Raw genomic sequence first — 24,605 nt, forward strand, 5'->3', positions numbered from 1 at the left:
GTGTGACACCACAGAGGAAGAGGAGACATGGATGATGAGATTAGCTCGGGCCTTGGGGTAAAGGTGGGAGATAGGTGAAATGTGTGTTTGAAGTATTTCCCTCTCCCTCGCTCTCTCTTTATTTAATGTTCATGTAGTTCTCTCCAGAGCGGTTTGATTTCCTAAGGGAAGGGTGAGATGGACCGTATAATTTCACTTTTCTGGTAACTCCACTGCAGGAGAAAAGTAAACCTAAAGCCTTCACCATGTTTATTCCTCACATACCATCCTCTAGGAGATGTCTTTATACAACCACATTCTCCCTGTTTTTTTTTGTCAACAAATAACAATGTTTTGAGGCAGGTGGATGTATTTCCATTTCTGTACATTGTACAATTAGTGTTTACGGATCGGGTGAAAGGTCAAGTGGATATTTGTGATTTAGATCCATGTCAACAGTCAGGGGTACAGACCAAAAGATGATCAAAGAAACTACGCTATGAAAGGACTTGTGATTCACTGGCAATGCCAGTAACAAGAGGACAAGCAACGTAGACAAGCAAACAGAAGAATGAAAATGAATGTTTTTTTTTAACTATTATTGGCATCAATTATACTGTAGGTTTCTCCTGCAGTAATGACAGTTACTTTCATTGCGCATTGAGAACATTAGAAAAACATTTTCAACTCCACCCAAAACGATCATCCCATCTACAATAAATAAACAGAAGATTGGAAAGCATGTCCTACTAAACATACATTGAGAGGAATTTGCTGTAAAAAAAACCCAGTAAATACAACCTCGATAAAAACCAAATCGAAAAGCCTGACACTCAAATAGACACAAACCTTCCATCTCTTTCTGGGCACAAACAAATAGCATACAGTAACATTACCTTCTCATGTCTGTCTGATAGGTCACTGGATGGACAGACAGACAGAGACAGACAGACAGACAGACAGACAGACAGACAGACAGACAGACAGACAGACAGACAGATTTATAGATTGTATTCCCAGTTCCAGTAGGATAATTCTGTCCAGAAGTTCATCAGTTCCAGGCCCACACAGAAGGGAATGCAGAGTGGGTGACTGTTTTTCTCCTTTAGGGAAAATAAGGAACAATAGAGAGATCTGATTGGCTCCCAGTGATGGGGAAAGGCACTCTCATTGGTCAATGTCTCTGTCCATCTCACATCTCCCTTCGATTAGGCCGCTTGTCCCGTCCAACCGCCACCTCCTCTTCCTCTTCCTCTTCGTAGTTCTCCTCCTCGTTGATCTCTCCTTCTTTCCTGTGTTCTCCCTCTTTTCCTGCTGGGACCTCCTGGACTTTCACTTCATCCTGCAGCAGAACAAACACAGTCACCAGGTGGGTGAGACCATAGACAGGATGTGGAGTGGAGCAATGTTCTAGACTAGAGCAGCCAAATATCTATATTTGACTCTAGGCAATGCCATCGACGGAACGTTCTAGAGCAGTAAAGTGAGAACCTGGAATACAGGCCAACAGGCGGATCATTCTAGAACATTGAGGCAAGTATGGTGGAACGGTGACAGACTGACCATGTTGGAGCAGTGTCAGAGTATTCACTAGTGTTATGATGGGTGAATGGAGTGCGCGCGCACACACACACACGAGCTTGGGGGTAACCAGACATGGACACACAAACACACGTCTATGCTGAGAGAGTTTAGGTTTATCTACTGGTCCCTTCTCTGGACCAAACCCACGGTCGTTTTCCCACTCAGGGTTCCACGTACAATATTCCATAGGGTTCTAGACTCACGTGTTCTCCGTTATCCTCGTTGTATGGCTCCTCCTCCCTCTTCTGCCCCATGGCCAAATCCTCCTGCACCTAACAGGATTAACCACCATCAGACCATGTCTTCTCCCGCCTCCTGTTTGAACCTATGTGTGTGTGTGTGTGTGTGTGTGTGTGTGTGTGTGTGTGTGTGTGTGTGTGTACCTCGTCCTCCTCCGGATACTGCTCATCCAGGTTGTCTTCCTGCTGGTCGGGGTTTACCGCCATCTGCAAACCATGACAACTGTTACCATGGCAAAGTCACCGGAACAACTTTTACCTGTTGCTTGTATCAGACCAAGTTTGTCATCCTGGTATATCTCTATTTCTAACTGTCGCCTCCTTCCTTCCTTCCTTCCTTCCTTTCTCTCTCTCAGCCTTGTTCCTATCGCTCTCTTCTCTCCTCCATCCCTCATTCCCTCCCTCCTTCTCTCACCACCAGTTCCTCATCTATGGCTGGGTGATTGGGGTTGGGGTGTGTGTCTGTGTGTTTGGCCGGCGCTGCCTCCTCTTCCTCTTCCTCTTCCTCCCTGTGCTGAGGATGCTGCTCCTCTGCCACATCAAACTCATCCTCCCCCTGGTTATTAGGGTCATCCTCTGGGTCCACCTCCCCCTCTACTGCCCCCTGCAGGACGGGAGGGACGGAGAGCGAGAGTTTGTCAGTGTGGTGTGTGTGTGTGTGTGTGTGTGTGTGTGAGAAACTGTGCATATCACAGTTCAGATTGGGGTGGGTTTCTCTGATCTACTATCTATGCAAGCACACACACTGACAGGGAAAGAACACTAGACCAACACCCAAGGGACTGTGGCAAGTGTTGAGGCTGATGGTTGTGTCAGGCAGGGAAAGAGAGAGGAGGGGTTGGGGCTGATGTTTGTGTCAGGCAGGGAAAGAGAGAGGAGGGGTTGGGGCTGATGGTTGTGTCAGGCAGGGAAAGAGAGAGGAGGGGTTGGGGCTGATGGTTGTGTCAGGCAGGGAAAGAGAGAGGAGGGGTTGGGGCTGATGGTTGTGTCAGGCAGGGAAAGAGAGAGGAGGGGTTGGGGCTGATGGTTGTGTCAGGCAGGGAAAGACAGAGGAGGGGTTGGGGCTGATGTTTGTGTCAGGCAGGGAAAGAGAGAGGAGGGGTTGAGACTGATGTTTGTGTCAGGCAGGGAAAGAGAGAGGAGGGGTTGGGGCTGATGTTTTTGTCAGGCAGGGAAAGAGAGAGGAGTTTAAAGCCCTCCAGTGCCAACAGATCCTCCATAATTCACTACATCACTAACTGTGGCTTTAGGACTTCTTAGAAAGACATGTACTGTGTCAGAGTCAACCAATGTCAATTCAATCATTTTACATTACTTTAAAGGCGTAGAACATGTTTGAACATGATAATATCATGTTTGAATATGATTCATAAATATAATAAAACATGTAAAATAACCAAAAAATATGAATCTAATATCTGATGGGAGAGAAATAAAAGAGTGAAAACTACAGTTCAAACTGGGGTCACAGATTCACATCAGACCATTTGACAGAGGTTGATAGAGACTGTTTGGTATACTTAAATATCTGTCTGACCTCCTGTAGTTGTGGTACTCGGTGGTCCTCTTCCTCTTGCTCGTCCTCCTCCAAGTGGGTGTCCCTCTCTGTACACACAGCAAACCAACAGTGAGTCAGATAACAGCCAGGTAAGCATGTATATACAATCACATTAGTCAAGGTCTTATTCAGTCAAAAATGCACAGAAAAGAACAAATATTGTCCAAATGTCAATATCAGTCTCCCTCTTTAAAATGGTTCCAGAATCCAGACAGAACTTTTTTGGTGACTTGATTGATTGATTCTCTCACCTTCGTCATCATCAATATGAGGTTCTTCATCACCCTGGACGATGTCATTGTTCATGTTCCCATAGTCACTCTTCTTCCTGAAGAACATAACATTAAAACACAACATATTGTAACACCATTCCATATGGGTATGTTGTGGGGTCAATAAGTAATTTATGAATTGTATTGAATTTAACTAAGACCTCTCCGTGACCTCTACATAACCTTTGACCCCTGCCCCTTGCCCTCTGACCTAAGCTGCTCCTCCTTCAGTAGCTGTTCCCGACGGTCCGCCTCTCGATGCTGCTGCTCCGCTCTCTCGTGCTGAGCTCTCAGACGCAGCTCTCTCTCCCTCTGCACGCTCATTCTCTGGGCCTGCAGGGCCTCCTGGCGCAGCTGGAGCTCCCTCGTCCTCTGGGCCCTCTCAGCCTCCAGGCGCTGCTGCTCCTGCTGCTGCTCGTAGGCAGACTTCACCCGCTCCACCTGGGCCACGTGGGCCTCCTGCTGGAGGTGGGTCTCAGGGACGAGGTGGATGTCACTTTGTGGATCCTGGGGAAACCAGAGAGACAATAAGACAACAGGTTCTAATGCTGTTCTAAAGAGCTTGTATTAAGCAGTTCTAATGCTGTTCTAAAGAGCTTGTATTAAGCCGTTCTAATGCTGTTCTAAAGAGCTTGTATTAAGCCGTTCTAATGCTGTTCTAAAGAGCTTGTATTAAGCCGTTCTAATGCTGTTCTAAAGAGCTTGTATTAAGCCGTTCTAATGCTGTTCTAAAGAGCTTGTATTAAGCAGTTCTAATGCTGTTCTAAAGAGCTTGTATTAAGCCGTTCTAATGCTGTTCTAAAGAGCTTGTATTAAGCAGTTCTAATGCTGTTCTAAAGAGCTTGTATTAAGCAGTTCTAATTGCTGTTCTAAAGAGCTTGTATTAAGCCGTTCTAATTGCTGTTCTAAAGAGCTTGTATTAAGCAGTTCTAATGCTGTTCTAAAGAGCTTGTATTAAGCCGTTCTAATGCTGTTCTAAAGAGCTTGTATTAAGCTGTTCTAAAGAGCTTGTATTAAGCCGTTCTAACTGGTTCTTACCAGTTGTGGTTGGCGTCTCTGACGGTTGAGAGCGTTGTTGTCTGGCTGGTCGTGTTCCGCCTCCAACCCCTCGTCCTCCTGTGGTTGTTCAGATTCCTCCTCCAGCTTCTGGGGCTGCCCCGCCTGCTCCATCTCTTCCTCCGCCAGCTCTCTTCTCCTCTCTGCCTCCCCCTCTCCATATCCCTCTTTCTCTTTCTCAGCATGGTGGGACCCGGCAGGCTGAGACTGGAACTCTGGCTTGCCCACCTCTTCCTGCAGATGCAACTGGTTATTAGAAGAACAGAGTGGGTTAGAGAGGATGAGAGTGTGTGTTAGTGTGTGTGTGTGTGTGTGAGACAATGTGTGTGTGACAGTCACAAAATAACATGACAGATTAAAATGCCTCCTCTACCCTGGACTGTGTGTTCCCTTGTTCTTCGTCATGGGTGTGTGCTTCTACGTGGGGCTCAGCCAATAAGGCAGCTGGCTGTGGTAGGGGCGGGCCCTGTTCATGGGGCTCGGCCAATACAGCAGCAGGCTGGGCCTGTTGGTGGGCGGGGTTTTGATCATGTCGAAGGCTTGGCATTCTGATCAGGGTCTCTTTGAGTTGTTTAAACTCATCTACCTGGACCTGAGGAGAGACCATCAGACAACCTTCAGACAACTATTAAATAACCATAAGGAATCAGTGAGGCCAGGTCATGCAAACAACAATAATAAGTCAGATTTATTGAAGGGCACTTGCAAACTTGCATGAGCAAAGGTTAGCTGAAGGTTAGAAGAGTGTTAGGAGGCAGCCTCCTCAGAACCAGGAAGACAGCGTCAAAGAAGCCAGAAGATCAGGGGTCAAAGGTGAGAAACGAGAGGTCATCTTGCGAGGGGGACAAGCAGGCAGCAGACATGCAGAGGGACAGCCCACCTACAGATGGCAAGACATCTGAGTGAAGGACCATTAGCCCAGCCCACATCAACCCCCCCCCCCCTTTCCAGAATTAAATGGTACAGTCCTTTCTCCCCCTTGACCAGCAAATGGACTGGACCAATTAAGCTGCAATACCCCATTTATCAAACATTGTTTTTCTGACAGACAAAGCTGTAGAATTCTTACATTCTTTGCAAATTCTTTCCCTCTCACTCTTTCTTTCTCTCTCTCTCTCCAATCAACCCATTATATTTTCCTGCTCGATTAGCTTAAGCATGCTTTTGATGTGCCGCTAAAGCTCAGACACCCCTTAGTGAACCAAACCACCTGACGCCCGTCCTCCCGTTGCCCAAAACCCCAGACAGACAGACACACACACACACACACAGACCGACACTGCCCCTCCAAGTCATGCCTTCCTGTCCTTCACCAGGATAGTCACTAGATATCATGTTAGAAACCAGGATAGTCCCTAGATAGCATGTTAGAAACCAGGATAGTCCCTAGATATCATGTTAGAAACCAGGATAGTCACTAGATAGCATGTTAGAAACCAGGATAGTCCCTAGACAGCAAGTTAGAAACCAGGATAGTCACTAGATAGCATGTTAGAAACCAGGATAGTCACTAGATATCATGTTAGAAACCAGGATAGTCACTAGATAGAATGTTAGAAACCAGGATAGTCACTAGATATCATGTTAGAAACCAGGATAGCCACTAGATATCATGTTAGAAACCAGGATAGTCACTAGATATCATGTTAGAAACCAGGACAGTCCCTAGATATCATGTTAGAAACCAGGACAGTCACTAGATATCATGTTAGAAACCAAGATTGTCACTAGATATCATGTTAGAAACCAGAATAGTCACTAGATATCATGTTAGAAACCAGGATAGTCACTAGATATCATGTTAGAAACCAGGTTAGTCCCTAGAAGGCCATGTTAGAAACCAGGATAGTCCCTAGACAGCAAGTTAGAAACCAGGATAGTCACTAGATAGCATGTTAGAAACCAGGATAGTCACTAGATATCATGTTAGAAACCAGGATAGTCACTAGATAGAATGTTAGAAACCAGGATAGTCACTAGATATCATGTTAGAAACCAGGATAGCCACTAGATATCATGTTAGAAACCAGGATAGTCACTAGATATCATGTTAGAAACCAGGACAGTCCCTAGATATCATGTTAGAAACCAGGACAGTCACTAGATATCATGTTAGAAACCAAGATTGTCACTAGATATCATGTTAGAAACCAGAATAGTCACTAGATATCATGTTAGAAACCAGGATAGTCACTAGATATCATGTTAGAAACCAGGTTAGTCCCTAGAAGGCCATGTTAGAAACCAGGATAGTCAGTAGATATCATTTTGGTTGGTCCTCTGTAGCTCAATTGGTAGAGCATGGCGCTTGTAACGCCAGGGTAGTGGGTTCGATCCCCGGGACCACCCATACGTAAAAATGTATGCGCACATGACTGTAAGTCGCTTTGGATAAAAGCGTCTGCTAAATGGCATATTGTTATTATTTTTGAAACCAGGATCGTCACTAGATATCATGTTAGAAAGAACATACCCCCACACAGTGCAGTATCACCCTACCTGAGCTGCGGCCAGCGCACTCTTGTGGTCCTCTAGCGTCAGTGCAAGCTGATCATGGGCAGCCTTCAAGTCCTTATGTACTATCTGTAATAATAATAATAATAATATAGTAAGATAAAAATAACATGGTGATGGATCCTCCTAGCTTTCCAATGACCTTAAGAGAGCTTCTTCCATATTTCATATCTACGTTTTTTACATAAACAATTCCAGGTTGTACTCTGACCAAGCTCTACTATTCCCAGCAGTGCTGAGCAACAAGTGCTTTTTTGAGGTCGGTTCGGTTTAGGTTAGATTATTTAAAAAGAATCATGTTTTTCGATTACTTTCTTTTTTTTTTACATTAAATGCATTATGAAATAATGACATTACAATATTTTTAGAGTTTTTTTATGGAAATTCCAAAGCCAAAAATAGTGAACATTAATTTACCAAAACATTGAAAATATTCCATTGTCTCTGTCAGGTCCACATTGGGCAGACATCAATAGAAACATTGGAAATGACTATGAAAAAAATATATATATATATATATATTTCAGTTGTGTATATTACTTAGTTTTCATTCCTTAAACTAATCATCTAATCTTTACTCAAGCAGTAGCAGCCAAACATCTCTGTTCTCCTCATACTGTACTGTCTTTAGTCATCCTATTAAGCTAGCCTGCCTAAGTATGCTGCAGAGCTGTCTGACGAAATAATTTTACTTAATTCTTCAAAATTGATAAGGCAACTGTCTGTCCCTCGTCGTTGTGTTGTGTATGGTCTGTGTGTATCTAACGTAGCAGGCATAAAGTGTATCCGTCCAGAGATCTGTATATAACGACGAGATGCTGATGTCTCCGCCCTAACAATGGGAGTCGTTGTCCCAAAGGCGGGAAGGCAGCCAACAAGTTTAGGTCCAAAATAAAAAAAACGCATTGGGATTATTTTGGACAGACTGTCGAGAGTGAAACCTCTCTCTTCGCCTCTTCCTCTTTGACCCGTGTCTGAGCAGGAAAAAACTGCCGCAAAGGATTGTGGTAATTGTAGTTAATTACGACCTCATTGCGCTGAACTAGGTGGAATATTTGTTTAATGAAAACTACAACTCCCTTCAGCCCAGCGTCCCATAATTCTAGAGTTGAATTCTCTCGTTAATGATTTGATTTCTCTCTAGAGAAACGGCGCATTTGGCAAAATAAATAAAACGAACTAAGTAATTGAACCAACGTCGGTCAATTTGTGGTTTAATAATCCCCCCCCACCCCCCAAAAAAAAAAAAAAAAAAAAAATGAAATGTTGGTTAATCGCTCAGCACTAATTCCCAGTACTCACCCGTGCATCCTGCAACTGGACATGGATGTCCTGGTGGGCTCTCCTCAGCTGCTTATTCTCCTCTCGCAGATTATACACATTCTCTGAAGTAATAACATAAACACCATATATTATATTTATTACAACGTTATTATGCCATTGTATCATTCCTCAACTCCAAACTGCTACACTGCTCCAACCCAGGAGAGGGAGACAAAGATCTGCTAGTATTTACTCATAATAATAAAGTCCTCCTGTGTGTGTCTGTGTGTCTGTGTGTCTCTGTGTGGGTATGTGTGTGTGTGTCTGTGTGTGTGTGTGTGTGTACCTTTGAGTTTGGAGACTTCCATCTCTTTGGTCTGCTGTAGTTTGTCGAAGCGGTCCTTGTGTTCGTCCAAGGCCTTGCCTTGGTCCTCTCCCTGAATCTGATGCTGCTCCTGCAGGTCATAGTGCTGCTTCTTCAGGTCCTCATGCTGCTTCTAAAACAACAAGGACAGAGGGTGGGTCAGTGTGTGTGTGTGTGTGTGTGTGTGTGTGTGTGTGTGTGTGTTCTTACAGACCTTCAGCATCTGGTGCTGCCCATGTAAGGAGTTGAATCTGCTGCTGGAGTCCTGCTGTTTAACAAACAAACATTTACAATCCCTGTCTTCACTCCTCCTTTAAAATTATATTATCAACAACATTTACCATCCCTGTCTCCACTCCTCCTTTAAAATTATATTATCAACAACATTTACAATCCCTGTCTCCACTCCTCCTTTAAAATTATATTATCAACAACATTTACAATCCCTGTCTCCACTCCTCCTTTAAAATTATATTATCAACAACATTTACAATCCCTGTCTCCACTCCTACTTTAATATTCACATGTCATATGTTGCCGGACTACAATATTTTATCTTGATACGTTAATAAATACATGCAGTGTTAATTTTGGCATGTTTACCTGCCTACAATACCCACTGTAGTGTGCGTAGGTCGTAAGCCCATAGTAAGTCAATAGGGCTAACTGGCTAGCTACTACTGTCAGCTAGCCAGATAGGCACAAAGAATTGTTCGCTAGCTACCCACAAATAATTGACATCTACCTTGCATAACATTCGTTTTAGTTCATGTTTGCTTGTTAAAATATCTGGATAGCTATATTATTACGATTCACATATAGCTAGCCGATAGTTATGAAGTAAAACGTTTGCTTTGTGTATATCTTGTTTCGTCTCTGTTGCCATTGTCCTGGCTGGAAGAAGGTTCAGTGAATGGGGAGGTGCAGCCTGAGGTAACACAGTAGGGGGAGAGTGAGTGCTTCTCAAATGTAATGTTTTATGAGTTCTCCACACTCTCGTCTTCACAAGAATGTACTCAAGAGAACGTATTCAAGAGAACGTCCTTGGAGAATGCACTCAGAGCATGAGAGTGTGGAGCACGATGGTATGCCCCCCCCCCCCCCCTCCTTTGATATTATATTATCAACAACATGTACAATCCCCGTCTCCACTCCTCCTATAATATTATGAATAACATCCCCCAACCACACTCCCCTCATAAAGAGGCATTTCAGCTCACAGCAGAAAGAGTGACATCAGTGCTGCTGACCTAATAAAACCATTAGAACACAACTGCTGCTCAGTCTAGACAGATTTTGGCAGTTAGACAGAATAATTGAATAGTCCTACTAAACAGATGGGCACATTACAGCTGAATTTAACTGCATAACTTTCTATCACGAGTACTAGAGTTGGGGACTCAGGCCTACCTTCTCCTTGTTCAGTGACTGTTGGGCTTCAAGTTTATACACCAGATAATCTGTTGGAGAAAGGAGGGAAAGAAATGATGGAATCACCACAGTTGTAAAGAATGTATAATTAAGGATCGGTGTACTTCATGTAGTAATTTAGACACTACTGGCTGCTGTGTGTCTCGCTCACCCTCTTTGGCCTTCTTGTGCTCCAAGCGTTCCTTCTGCAGAGACTTCTCTAACCGCGAGCGATGCTCATACACCACTGAGAAAAGAGAGGGAGGAGAAAGATGGAGGGAAAGAGAGGGAGAAAAAAAAACAGTGTTCATGTGTGAGGATGTTCTCACAGAGCCATCTGGAGTTGAAGCTAAACAGTGTTCATGTGTGAGGATGTTCTCACAGAGCCATCTGGAGTTGAAGCTAAACAGTGTTAATGTGTGAGGATGTTCTCACAGAGCCATCTGGAGTTGAAGCTAAACAGTGTTCATGTGTGAGGATGTTCTCACAGAGCCATCTGGAGTTGAAGCTAAACAGTGTTCATGTGTGAGGATGTTCTCACAGAGCCATCTGGAGTTGAAGCTAAACAGTGTTCATGTGTGAGGATGTTCTCACAGAGCCATCTGGAGTTGGAGCTAAACAGTGTTAATGTGTGAGGATGTTCTCACAGAGCCATCTGGAGTTGGAGATAAACAGTGTTAATGTGTGAGGATGTTCTCACAGAGCCATCTGGAGTTGAAGCTAAACAGTGTTAATGTGTGAGGATGTTCTCACAGAGCCATCTGGAGTTGAAGCTAAACAGTGTTCATGTGTGAGGATGTTCTCACAGAGCCATTTGGAGTTGAAGCTAAACAGTGTTAATGTGTGAGGATGTTCTCACAGAACCATCTGGAGTTGGAGCTAAACAGTGTTAATGTGTGAGGATGTTCTCACAGAACCATCTGGAGTTGGAGCTAAACAGTGTTAATGTGTGAGGATGTTCTCACAGAGCCATCTGGAGTTGGAGATAAACAGTGTTAATGTGTGAGGATGTTCTCACAGAGCCATCTGGAGTTGAAGCTAAACAGTGTTCATGTGTGAGGATGTTCTCACAGAGCCATCTGGAGTTGAAGCTAAACAGTGTTAATGTGTGAGGATGTTCTCACAGAGCCATCTGGAGTTGAAGCTAAACAGTGTTCATGTGTGAGGATGTTCTCACAGAGCCATTTGGAGTTGAAGCTAAACAGTGTTAATGTGTGAGGATGTTCTCACAGAACCATCTGGAGTTGGAGCTAAACAGTGTTAATATGTGAGGATGTTCTCACAGAACCATCTGGAGTTGGAGCTAAACAGTGTTAATGTGTGAGGATGTTCTCACAGAGCCATCTGGAGTTGGAGATAAACAGTGTTAATGTGTGAGGATGTTCTCACAGAGCCATCTGGAGTTGAAGCTAAACAGTGTTAATGTGTGAGGAGCATTGCCATCGTTGATTGATGGACGGGTGTGATATTCCACAGTATGACGTAACAGAGATTGAGCTCTCACCTTTACCTAACCCCCACTTTTTCTCAGATCCCAAAGTGGGTAAAGTTGGTAATAATTTTACAAGCAGAACGGCACAATCGGGAGGAGAAGCTTTATTTCCAAAAAGTTATACGCAAAACTATTAGTCTTTGTCTATGAGAGAGATAAATCATTAACAAAAAAATCTGAGCAAACTAGAATGCTATTTGGCCCTAAACAGAGAGTACAGTGTGGCAGAATACCTGACCACTGTGTTTCCCCAGACTTTAAAGGGGTAGAGTGACACCATGAAAAGCCAAGGAAAATATCCCACCCTACCTGTTCTCCCTGTAATACCACCTGGAAAATCGGAGCAGCAGATTCAACTTGTTCCTTCTAGCAGCTTTTCCTTACAGATACTGTTATCAGAGAGCTTTTACTGTTATCAGAGAGCTTTTACTGTTATCAGAGGGCTTTTACTGTTATCAGAGGGCTTTTACTGTTATCAGAGAGCTGTTACTGTTATCAGAGAGCTGTTACTGTTATCAGAGAGCTTTTACTGTTATCAGAGAGCTTTTACTGTTATCAGAGAGCTTTTACTGTTATCAGAGAGCTTTTACTGTTATCAGAGAGCTTTTACTGTTATCAGAGAGCTTTTATGGTCACTTTAATACAATAGGTAGTTTAACAAAGGCCTATTGTACATGCATTCAACATCACAGGTTTAAAGCATGTACTTATTACACAGTGCAACAGTGCTTCTAACTCCCTTTAACGCTAGAGATAAATTCCACAACATACATTCTGGGTAGGCTACATCTCAATTTGTTTATCGGCACTTATCTGGACACAAGGGGAGTGGAAGCAATTTGGCGGAAGGAAGCCTACCTGTACTTTCACCTGTCCACTTCTCAGATGAGTGTGGGTGAAGGAATGGAAATGGGGAGAGGAAGAATGGTTAGACTATTGAGATATACCCATATACTGGGACCATGACTTTACCAGGGACCAGGACAGAGACATGAGAGTGTGGTCTGAGCTTTACAGCTCCACCGTGCTCATTTCTCAGTGCCAGTGATCTCTCTTAGGTTAGGCCATGCGTCCCTCTCTCTGTCAAGCCAGTCGGGTTTTGATAGGTTAGGTGAGGGGAAGCCAGGACAGAGACAAACTGTGAAGCAAAAAAACTCACACTACTGGGAGACAGAAGAGACAGGTAGGGAAGGAGGTAGGGAAGGATGTAGGGAGAATAGAGATAGAGAGGCTGAGGGAAGAGAGGGAGAGGAAATGAAGAAAGAGAGATGGTGTGTGGCTAGAGGAAGAGGGAAAGGTAGAGAGAAGAGGAAGGGAAGAGAGTCTGAGGAAGATGCTGAGGAAGAGGAAGGGAGGAGGCTGAGAGAGAAGAGTAAAGCGGCAAGGCAGGAGAGGGAAAGAGACACTGAATCAAGTCTAGAACAACAGTGAGTCAAGTGTTCAAACCCAGAGAATGCCCTGTTGTACCAGGAACAAACACAACCGTGTCCTAGGTCTCATTCTCAGCAGCATCAGAGCATATCCATCGAAAAGGACCCATGAGCACCAACATGTGAAGTTCATAGGAGCATATCAAATTTACATTTACATTTTAGTCATTTAGCAGACGCTCTTATCCAGAGCGATTTACAGGAGCAATTAGGGTTAAGTTCCTTGCTCAATTAGAACCAGCGACCTTTCGGTTACTGGCACAACGCTCTTAACCACTAAGCTACCTGCCGCAATTGTGTGTCAAATGAAAGCTAAGAGTCCATATTTTGGGGAAATTAAGGCATAGATACATTTTTCTAAAATGTTCCATCTTAAAAATTAGGTATAGGTAAAGGCTTTGATTTCTGAATAAACAGATGGGAAAGGGGTCTTAGAAAACATCTACCAGAAAAAGTCTTTAAAAAGGTAGCAGAAATACATTAAAACACAATAATGTTGACGTAAAGACCCCAGCCAACTACTATCAACACATATTTAGTTTTGGATAAATTGCTTACCTTCTGTAAGTCTAAGAAATATTGCCTTGTAATTCCGTTACCAGAAACCAACATATCTTTAAAATATTTTTATCCCTCACGTCACAGAAGTAACAAGTAATGGTAGACCAACCAATGAGTTATAGTGATTTTACTGATTTATTAATTATTAAGTGATTGAAACTCGTAATTGAGTTAACAAATTGGTAACGGAATTACTGGAACTGAATTGGCTACAATGGGAAATCATAACAGTCACAAACCACAGTTGGGTCACCTACTACTGTCCTCCCTTCAGTTAGTAGTGTCACGATCGTCATAATGAACAGACCAAGGCGCAGCGTGATGAACGAACATGTTTAACTTTATTATCTTTAGTGATAATAGAACACAATCAACAAAACAAGAAATGACTCGTGAAGTCCACGGTAACAATGACCGAACACGGAACAAGAACCCACAAACACAAAGGGAAAATAGACAGTATAAATATGGCTCCCAATCAGAGACAACCAACGACAGCTGACACTCGTTGCCTCTGATTGGGAGTCACTCTAGCCAACATAGAGATAAACACAACAGAATTACCAACATAGAAATAAACACATAGAATGAACACACCCTGGCTCAACATATAGAGTCCCAGAGCCAGGGTGTGACAGTACCCCCCCCTAAAGGCGCGGACTGCGACCGCGCCTCAACCTGAACAAAACAGGGGAGGGCTGGGCGGGCATACCTCCTCGGCGGCGGTTCTGGCTCCGGCCTTGACCACCACCCTCCAATAAACCCCCCATAGCGCCCCTGGTCCAGTCTGGCCCCGCAGGCTGGAGCTGAACTGGACTTAGCAGGAGCGGTTAGCTTCAGCTCCATAGTGGAGCAGTTGACCGGTACCCTACCAGGCACCGGTGACCCAGGCACGGGTTGTGCTGGACTGACGACGCGCACCCCTGGCTTGGTGCGTGGAGGAGGAACGGGCCTTACCAGGCTGACGACGCGCACCCCTGGCTTGGTGCGTGGAGGAGGAACGGGCCTTACCAGGCTGACGACTCGCACCCCTGGCTTAGTGCGTGGAGGAGGAACGGGCCTTACCAGGCTGACGACTCGCACCCCTGGCTTAGTGCGTGGAGGAGGAACGGGCCTTACCAGGCTGACGACTCGCACCCCTGGCTTGGTGCGTGGAGGAGGGACGGGCCTTACCAGGCTGACGTCTCGCACCCCTGGCTTAGTGCGAGTAGCAGGAACAGGCCTTACCAGGCTGACGTCTCGCACCCCTGGCTTAGTGCGAGTGGCAGGAACAGGCCGGACCGGGCTGGCGACGCGCACCGTAGACTTGGTGCGAGTGGCAGGAACAGACCGGGCCGGGCTGGCGACGCGCACCGTAGACTTGGTGCGAGTGGCAGGAACAGGCCGGGCTGGCGACGCGCACCGTAGACTTGGTGCGAGTGGCAGGAACAGGCCGGGCCGGGCTGGCGACGCGCACCGTAGACTTGGTGCGAGTGGCAGGAACAGGCCGGGCCGGGCTGGCGACGCGCACCGTAGACTTGGTGCGAGTGGCAGGAACAGGCCGGGCCGGGCTGGCGACGCACACCGTAGGCTTGGTGCGAGTGGCAGGAACAGGCCGGGCCGGGCTGGCGACGCACACCGTAGGCTTGGTGCGTGGAGCAGGGACAGGCCGGACTGGGCTGGCGACGCACACCGTAGGCTTGGTGCGTAGAGCAGGGACAGGCCGGGCTGGCGACGCACACCGTAGGCTTGGTGCGTAGAGCAGGGACAGGCCGGGCTGGCGACGCACACCGTAGACTTGGTGCGAGTGGCAGGAACAGGCCGGGCCGGGCTGGCGACGCACACCGTAGACTTGGTGCGAGTGGCAGGAACAGGCCGGGCCGGGCTGGCGACGCACACCGTAGGCTTGGTGCGTGGAGCAGGGACAGGCCGGACTGGGCTGGCGACGCACACCGTAGGCTTGGTGCGTAGAGCAGGGACAGGCCGGACTGGGCTGGCGACGCACACCGTAGGCTTGGTGCGTAGAGCAGGGACAGGCCGGGCTGGGCTGGCGACGCACACCGTAGACTTGGTGCGAGTGGCAGGAACAGGCCGGGCCGGGCTGGCGACGCACACCGTAGGCTTGATGCGTGGAGCAGGGACAGGCCGGGCTGGGCTGGCGACGCACACCGTAGGCTTGGTGCGTAGAGCAGGGACAGGCCGGGCTGGGCTGGCGACGCACACCGTAGGCTTGGTGCGTGGAGCAGGGACAGGCCGAACCGGGCTGTGGAGACGGATAGGAGACCTGGAGTGAAGAGCGGCCACAACCCGTCCTGGCTGAATGCCTACCCTCACACACTCTGTGTGAGGCATCCGCACAGGACGTACAGGGCGGTGTATCCGTAACCTGGTGGCCTTCTGAATCCGCCCCTTTTCTGCCTCCGTCAGCCCCGTCGTCCATGCCGTGTGCCCCCCCCTAAAAAAATTCTGGGGTTGCCTCTCGCCTGTCCGACGTTGACCTGTTTGGCGCCGCTGCTCCTCTCTACGGCGCGCCTCCACCGTCTCTTCTCCCGGCGCTTCCTCCCATGTCCAGCCCAAGAGCTGCCCCTGGACACGCTGCTTGGTCGTTGCATGGTGGGTTCTTCTGTCACGATCGTCGTAATGAACAGACCAAGGCGCAGCGTGATGAACGAACATGTTTAACTTTATTATCTTTAGTGATAATAGAACACAATCAACAAAACAAGAAACGACTCGTGAAGTCCACGGTAACAATGACCGAACACGGAACAAGAACCCACAAACACAAAGGGAAAATAGACAGTATAAATATGGCTCCCAATCAGAGACAACCAACGACAGCTGACACTCGTTGCCTCTGATTGGGAGTCACTCTAGCCAACATAGAAATAAACACAACAGAATTACCAACATAGAAATAAACACATAGAATGAACACACCCTGGCTCAACATATAGAGTCCCAGAGCCAGGGTGTGACAAGTAGAGCACAGTAGAGTACAGTCCAATAAAATACAGTAGTACAATACAGTAAAGAAAAGTAGAGTATAGTACTGTTCAGTACAGTATATTGTACTCTGCCCTATGCTCTGCTGTATTGTACTCTACTCTATTGTGCTAAACTGTGATGTCCAAACTTGTGAAACATCCGTAATTATGAATTTCTGTGTAGTACAGATTAGGGACCCATGGTGTAATACTGTTACCGTAATTCCGTTACCGGGTGTAAATTCACTTCACTTACTGTAGTTCAATAAGCAAAATAGATTTTTCAAACTCAAGGTCTCATGTCATACAATTCTTTCTGCAGACATCTTTTAATCTTAATTCGGAGCAAATATTTAAAAGAGAATTTTTGGAAAACATGGTCGCATAAAAACCTGAGGGAGATTTTACCATAATCCGTTACCAAAGTTTGCATCTGCACAGTTCTTCCATTAAAGCTGCAATATGTGGGCCTCCCGAGTGGCGCAGCAGTCTAAGGCAATGCATTGCAGTGCTTGAGGCGTCACTACAGACCCGGGTTCGATCCCAGTCACAACCGGCCGTGAGTGGGAGTCCCATAAGACGGCGCACAATTGGCCCAACGTCGTCCGGGTTAGGGGAGGGTTTGGCCGGGGGGGCTTTACTTGGCTCATCGCGCTCTAGCGACTCCTTGTGGCGGGCAGGGCGCCTACAGGCTGATTTCGGTCGTCAGTTGAACGGTGTTTCCTCCGACACATTGGTGCAGCTGGCTTCTGGGTTAAGCGGGCGGGTGTTAAGGAGCGCGGTTTGGCGGTCATGTTTTGGAGGACGCATGACTCAACCTTCGCCTCTCCCGAGCCCGTTGGGGAGCTGCAGCGATGAGACAAGATCGTAATTGAAAAGGGGGATAAAATAAAAAACTATAATAATTCTTAAAAAATCATAAATGTTAAAACCATTTTAAAATAAACTTTTTGGCAGACACCACTAAATTCACAATGAAATGTGAATTCTAGATCTGCCATTCTCATTGAAAGCAAGTCTAAGAAGTGGTAGATCTGTTCAAAGGAGCGCTATTTCTATGATTCCCGTGTTTAAGTTTATTTTATTCTCCTTTACTTTCGGGTTTGTATACCAGCTGAAAACGCCATATTTTTGGTTATGAAAAATATATGTCACAGTGGTTTAGATTGTACAATGATTCTCTACAGGCTCGTTGTCACAATTTTTGCAACCAGGAAATGGCGGGCATCTTTAAATTCATTTTTGTACATTTTTCAGTGGAAATTGTTAAAAGTCGTCCTTGTGCATAGAGTTGTATGGTTTGTTAAACTTTTAAATCAATGGTTTTGTTTTGCGATACATTTTAAAGTGAAAAAAAAACTGAGTCAAAGCGTAATTCCGTTACCGTGGAATTGCCCTTCAGTTACACTATACCTTAAAACCCCCCAAAATAACACTATTCCTTTTCTACCTGCTAACAGTGCTACTCTGACAGCTCAGTGAGCATGGGAACAGAGGTGTCATGAGAGTGTGTCCCCCAATGGTTAAGGCTGATAAAGTGTATGGCCTGAGAGAACAGAAGGCACACTATGAAATTGACCTTTGGCAGTTTCTGGGGACTGAGCTGGTCAGGGTTGGGTAGTGGAGTGAACTGGGCCCAGTGTCAGATCACACACTCTCATAGAACTCTCCCGGAACTCGTGGGCCTCGAGGGGAGGTGTGTGTGTGTGTGTGTGTGTGTGTGTGGGCTGGGCTGGGCTCCACCTCCATTGTAATTCTACTCACCTGAGCAACCCTATACAGGTTAGACAGATCGGTACAGAGAGTGGACCTCTGGTTGGTAGAGCTGGGCTCAGGTCCATCTCTCCAATACTCTCTCTCTCTCAACTGGGCAACCCTATACAGGTGAGATCTGGCTCGATCTTCAAACAGACAGGGCGGCATTCTACAGGTGCAGAGGGGACCTGTGTAGTCGGCTACAGGTAGGCTACCTTCAATTCCCCTTACTCTAACTACTCACCTGGCTAGGGGAGAAACCAGGTAGGTAAAGGTGTGTACAGAGTGTGGAGCTGGGGTTGGTCTGAGAGGAAGGGCCGTTTGGACTTCTGGAGCCAGTGGCCTTTTCAGGACTCCTCTTTCAGCTCACAGGGTAAGTTTACCATGATGCCTACATAATGTATAATAACAATGACATAATATCAGGGGGTCTCTAGAGAGTCTCCTTCACCTGGTGTCCCTACCTGACCCACTCCCTCTCTCCTCCGGGTGACAACTCTACACCTGGGTATACGTACATAGCTACACCAACCTGCTCCACCACAACTGGTGAAGACAAAGATGACTGAGCATACAAGATATCTCTCCTCATGGCAATAATATCCTTCTCTCTCCCTTTGTATTTCACCCACACACATACAGGAGTGAGTATGTGATAAGAGTGAGGGTTGGAGGGGTGAAAGGTTAGGACAGTTCCAGGGCCATCTTCAGTGGCCTCTTCCTCCTTCAGTGGAAAATAAAAAAAATAACACTCGTCCTTATGTTTCACTGTCTAGTGTCTCTACCTCATTCACCCTTCTGCTGTTTCATAAGAAAAATGCAATTTCAGATTAGGGCTCCTAATATAACAACGTATTTCTGACTGATAAATCCCTTCGATTGAGACTTAGCTTCCTCACTTCAATGCAGTTATTGTAAAATGTTCTGCATGATAGTGTCTGCTAAATGTCTACTTGAGAACATTTAAATACAGTAGCATACTTAGTGGGACTTGGCCACCAGAGCCGTTGGCCGAGTTGAGGCCAGCGTAAGCCCTAGTAGTGTATGGAAGTTAATGGCTGTTCTGTTGTTAAAAAGGGGAAACTGTGAATCGATATTCCCCCAAAGGCTGTGTAACAGTCCATCTCTAAATATACTGTAGGTCACATTAATGCTATCAACAGTGGAGCGTAGATGACAGCGAGGGGAACTGAATCACCACTCCACAACAATGTGAGTAGGATAGAGCGAGTTCCCTCTGACAGAATGTGAGTGAAGGGCTATCCAATCCATTTGAAATGGTCCATGTATTCTTATTTATATATATATTTATGTTAGGCTATAGGCTAGGTGGGGGAACGATGTTTTGCGTCCAAACATACAAATCCACCCACCCTCTCAATACAGTAAACTGAGCCAGCCAACGCCAACAAGAAGTCACCGCTGTGACAGGGAAAAACTTCGACACTCGCAAGATTGTTTCAAAAGCAACTGATACAATTGTATATTTTAGTAAAATCAGATATTGGTAAAGAAGAATGTCAAGAAAGTTATTAAAGTAAAAAATAAAAGTCACCCATTCGAACTCCTCCCGCTCTCCTTATTTATTCAAACCTCGGCTGGGGAAAACGTTTACCTTGAAGCTGCGCGGAGAGCGACTCTTGATGCTGCTGGTACTTGACAGCCATCGCCTCTGTCCTCTTCAGCTGTTTGTGCATCTCATACGATATCATCCCCCCGTAAATCATCCCGAAAACCACGGTGATCAGAAGGAGAGACTGGAAGATTCTCCGCTGCCTTCGAGAACACACTCCGTTCCCCATGGTTGAATAGCTCCCCTCCCCGTAGCCTGCACAAGCAATCTCCCGTTCACTTCTGTTGAAACTTCGGCTAAACTTTTTGCTACTACCTCTCAAAGCACCTCTCAAGCCCCTTCTCACCTCAGTCGTCCCCAAGCATCATTAGACATAGAGGGAGCAAAAACACTTTAGAGTTGGGGGAAGTTTAGTGAAGATGTTGGATTCATTTTAGCCCACAACAGGGTGTAGCCACATCCACAAAGGAATCCCAGTTTGTTGTTACTTCTCCTTGGATTTTCACAGCAGAGTCCTTGGATGTAACACAGCAAACTCTCTCCGATATTTCATGAGAAGCAGAATTTGTCAGTGTGCGTAATGTAGAAACAATGCGCACCACTCTATTCCGAAACAAAACCAGATAGGATGTAACAGATTCCTAGTGCAACGCGTTCAGACTTTGCCAAGCCCTGTAACATTAGTCAAAATCCCGATATTTCCGAGGCCTACGACACCTTTAACTTTAGTTACGTGTCACCTAAGCAGCGAAACTGGCATCCAACAGCAACTGTGAAGGAAGTCCTTCCCCAATGAATCCCAAACTACTCATTGGTCACGTCAGGATTCGGTCAAACCCTTTTTGGAATGTGTGGGCGGGGTGTTGGAGGATATGAACACACTTTCTAAACCCAGAGGCGCCGCATCAGGAGACTTCCGGGAACGCTTGAGAAACAGACCAGGCCGGGGTTTGAGGTTTGAGAAGTCAATGAGAGAAGTTAAAAATCTTTCCTTAGCTATTCATTTTCTCGAAATCTAAAGGCACAACTTAGATTCGAGCCAATCTCATACGTATTAGAACATGTTAGTACTCCAACCTCGTGAAAGTGACAAACTGATACGTTTTCATTTTCGTCAAAAACAACTTTATATAGAAGGGGTGCTTTTGATTTGACGGCCTGCACATGCAGCCATACAAAAAATAAGGAACATGAAAAAGAAATCTGCTTAGGCGCACTTTGAAGATGTTAGAACAGCCCGCATTTCGTTTTCCTTTGCAAACAAAACGAGTAATGAATATAAAAATCAGACAGCCACCATAGTCTAATAGTTGATCTACTTATCTAGTCGGCTTGTTGTGTGTTATATGCGATATAAATATTCCTCTCGAGGCGTATTAAAGTTAGGAGTGCCATAGGGATGGAAACATGCATTCTGACAAGCAGTCAATGCACAACAAATCTTGCAATCGCGAAAACAGTAGTTTTAATGGCCTTTATTAAAAAGAGGTGGCTCCCAGCTTTCCATTCCTAATGTATTTATTTCTCAACTCCTAAAAATGCGCGAACGGCACCATTGTAAACCTGGAGTTTTTAGCAGTGGTATGGTTAAGCCAGTTACTGTTCTGCAATTCACCATGAGTGCATATGGGAGAGCGGGGCTAAATGTAATGTGGGTCAATTGTAGGGTAACTTGTGGTAAAATGCCATCCTACCTCAAATTAATTTTTTTCGAGTGACTTAAAAAACTGTGATGAGATTTTTAGTTCAGCAAGAGTAGTGGTAACCAGGGAAAGTGTTGGGAGGGGAGAATAGTGACAAAGTGGTTTCTGTGAGACGTACAGGCGGGTGTTACATCGGATGGCGGAATACCCCAAGTTAGCCTAACAGGTTGGCCTACATTATATATGCATGGTCCAATGTTAAAAATCATTTAAATAAATAGTTTTACCAATATGTTATTGGGCTCATTTCTGGAGGTGGATTTTATATTTTAGATGGTGTCAGCATCATTTTATTTTCATTCATTTTGGAGTAGAATGTCCTTCAGAAAAGTCACCAGAACTGAGCTTCTCAGACCTCCATCCCCCGCAACCCTTTTGCCCCCCACTGCTACACATTTTTCAAGAGGAAACACTGCTCCCAATGAAATCAGCTCGCACCCTCGGGTCTAAAGGTGTGGTTGCCCTCATCTTCTCCACCCAAACAACGCCCATCTCAACCCATCAAACACCTCATAGCATTGGGATATACTGTATGATGTAGAATATTTCAATTACAAAATGCACATGATATGTTGCAGAGACTGTGCGTTCCATTTAACTTAACCACCCAGTTACCAAAGGCTACTATAGAAGGTATAGGGCAACTTAAAGGATTTATAAGCCGTTTGTAAACCATATATTTATAGTTTATAGATATAGTAATTTAAATATAGCTGTAATACATATTTACTGAAACTGTGTGCCTGCCAAATACTACACAAAATACTACAAAACTACACACACATTTGATATACTGCACTTTATTGAGATCTTTGTTTGTTACATAAGCATCACATTGGAATGCTTAACTTGTGTACAATGAGCTACAAAGCTGAGATACTGGGACATTATCATCAATGAGATAAATATTGTAAGTGTTAATACTAATTGTAATTATTTTGCACTATGGCCTAGTTATTGCCTTACCTCCATAACTTGCTACATTTGCACACACTGTATATATATTTTCTGTTGTATTTTTTGACTTTATGTTTTGTTTTACCCCATGTGTAACTCTGTGTTGTTGTTTTTATCGCACTGCTTTGCTTTATCTTGGCCAGGTCGCAGTTGTAAATGAGAACTTGTTCTCAACTGGCTTCCCTGGTTAAATAAAGGTGAAAAAAAATAAAATAACATAGGCTAAAGAGGCTAAATCATAAAGAAAAGAAAATACCATGTTATCTTAAGTATAAATATAAATACATTATCTTAAAAGAGCAATACAGTGTCATTATTCAAGTACAAATTATTTCAGAAAGATTCCTTGTTCTTGAAACTGTAAATAAATAAATACATCTCCCTATTCTGATTTGGAAGATATCTATAGGAAACACTTTGAAGAGAGGCCAGGCTTTGAGCTAACCAGAATTCAAACTTCATTCATCAAGAGAAAGGCAAAAAAGTTAGTCTGATACAACCAATAATTAGCTTTAAAATGATATAAAAAAAATTATAAACAAAATCTGAAACTATCTACAGGTTTATCGCAGAGAAAATAAGTGGCATCATCATTTCTCTCTGTTCATGGCCTTCCTGCTGTTTCATGGCCACAATCATTTGCTGGTCAGCCATCTTGCAAAACCCAATTTTTCCAAAGGCCAAATTTTGAGCTTTTTCAATACTTCACGTAAAAGTAGTACATTGGCATGGGTCCTCAGATCTTCAAAAAGTTATACAGCTGCACCATTGAGAGCATCCTGACTGGTTGCATCACCGCCTAGTATGGCAACTGCTTGGCATCCGACTGCAAGGCGGTACAGAGTGTAGTGCGTACGGCCCAGTCCATCACTTGGGCCAAGCTTCCTGCCATCCAGGACATCTATACCAGGCGGTGTCAGAGGAAGGCCCTAAAAATTGTCAAAGACTCCAGCCACCCAAGTCATAGACTGTTCTCTCTGTTACTGCATGGCAAGCGGTATCAGAGCGCCAAGTCTAGGTCCAAAATGCTCCTTAACAGCATCTACCCCCAAGCCATAAGACTGCTGAACAGTTAATCAAATGGCTACCCAGACTATTTGCATTGACCCCCTTTTTTACGCTGCTGCTACCCGCTGTTTATTTTCTTTGCATAGTCACTTTACCCCTACCTACATGTACATATGACCTCAATTACCTCGACTAACCTGTACCCCCGCACATTGACTCGGTACCGGCACCCCCTGTATATAGCCTCGTTATTATTATTTTATTGTGTTTCTTTTTTTTTTTTTTACTTTAGTTTATTTAGCAAATATTTTCTTACTCTGCATTGTTGGTTAAGGTAAGTAAGCTTTTCACTGTAAGGTGACACCTGTTGTATCTGACGCATGTGACATATAAAATCTGATTTTGATTTGATTTACATTTTCACCAGGCATGACTCCTATGACACTGAGAGAGTTCTATTACGCTGGCCTGGGTTGAACCGGGCGATGGCCCATCACGTCATCGGGCGAAAGCGGGGAGGGAGGAGTGCCCTTCTCAAATCAAACAGTAATCTGCGCCGCTCGGTCATGTTGTCAACAAGGCAGCTAGGTGCATCGTCCAGAAACAGACATCTATTTTCCATAAAATAAAATGTTTGAATTTTCAAACTAGTTTTCATTGGAAAGGCAGATAAAGGATGTTTATCAAAAGTAATCACTTTAGCATGTGAAAACACATAATCCTACTCATCACTCCACGTGCTTAATTACGTCACTTTTGTTTTGAGCTGACTTCGCAGTCGGCCAGAGCAGGGCACCTGGCTCATGCCCGGGAGGCAGCCCGGTTCCAAAATGAATTGAATCACTTTTCACCCGGTTCAAACTACTCCCACCGGGGTAACCCGGGCCAGATAAACAAATCCCCCTCACTGAAAGACGAGGT

General features: G+C 45.0%; 1 protein-coding gene across 6 annotated transcripts; it reads right to left on the bottom strand.

Annotated features, from left to right (window-relative positions):
- Positions 1 to 226: 226 nt before the first annotated feature.
- Positions 227 to 20,807, bottom strand: LOC311115325 (Golgi integral membrane protein 4-like). Of its 6 annotated transcripts, none has more exons than XM_084190514.1 (16): positions 20,059 to 20,807; positions 10,412 to 10,486; positions 10,240 to 10,289; positions 9,044 to 9,097; positions 8,812 to 8,962; positions 8,505 to 8,587; positions 7,188 to 7,271; positions 5,062 to 5,280; positions 4,671 to 4,922; positions 3,844 to 4,139; positions 3,612 to 3,688; positions 3,340 to 3,407; positions 2,218 to 2,406; positions 1,947 to 2,009; positions 1,767 to 1,835; positions 227 to 1,321 (listed from the first exon to the last, which is right to left on the bottom strand). In XM_084190514.1, exons 1-16 carry the CDS (start codon positions 20,243 to 20,245, stop codon positions 1,172 to 1,174), a joined length of 2,067 nt encoding a protein of 688 aa, XP_084046640.1. In that variant the 5' UTR covers positions 20,246 to 20,807; the 3' UTR covers positions 227 to 1,171. The 6 variants fall into 6 exon arrangements, with proteins under 6 accessions (XP_084046640.1, XP_084046638.1, XP_084046639.1 ...); XM_084190512.1 differs by having other exon boundaries at positions 4,671 to 4,934; XM_084190513.1 differs by having other exon boundaries at positions 4,671 to 4,934; positions 9,044 to 9,094; positions 20,059 to 20,698.
- Between the last annotated feature and the right edge of the window lie 3,798 nt (positions 20,808 to 24,605).

This window comes from Coregonus lavaretus (genome assembly GCF_964263955.1).
Source record: "Coregonus lavaretus genome assembly, contig: HAP1_SCAFFOLD_1614, whole genome shotgun sequence".
Classification (NCBI taxonomy): domain Eukaryota; kingdom Metazoa; phylum Chordata; class Actinopteri; order Salmoniformes; family Salmonidae; genus Coregonus; species Coregonus lavaretus.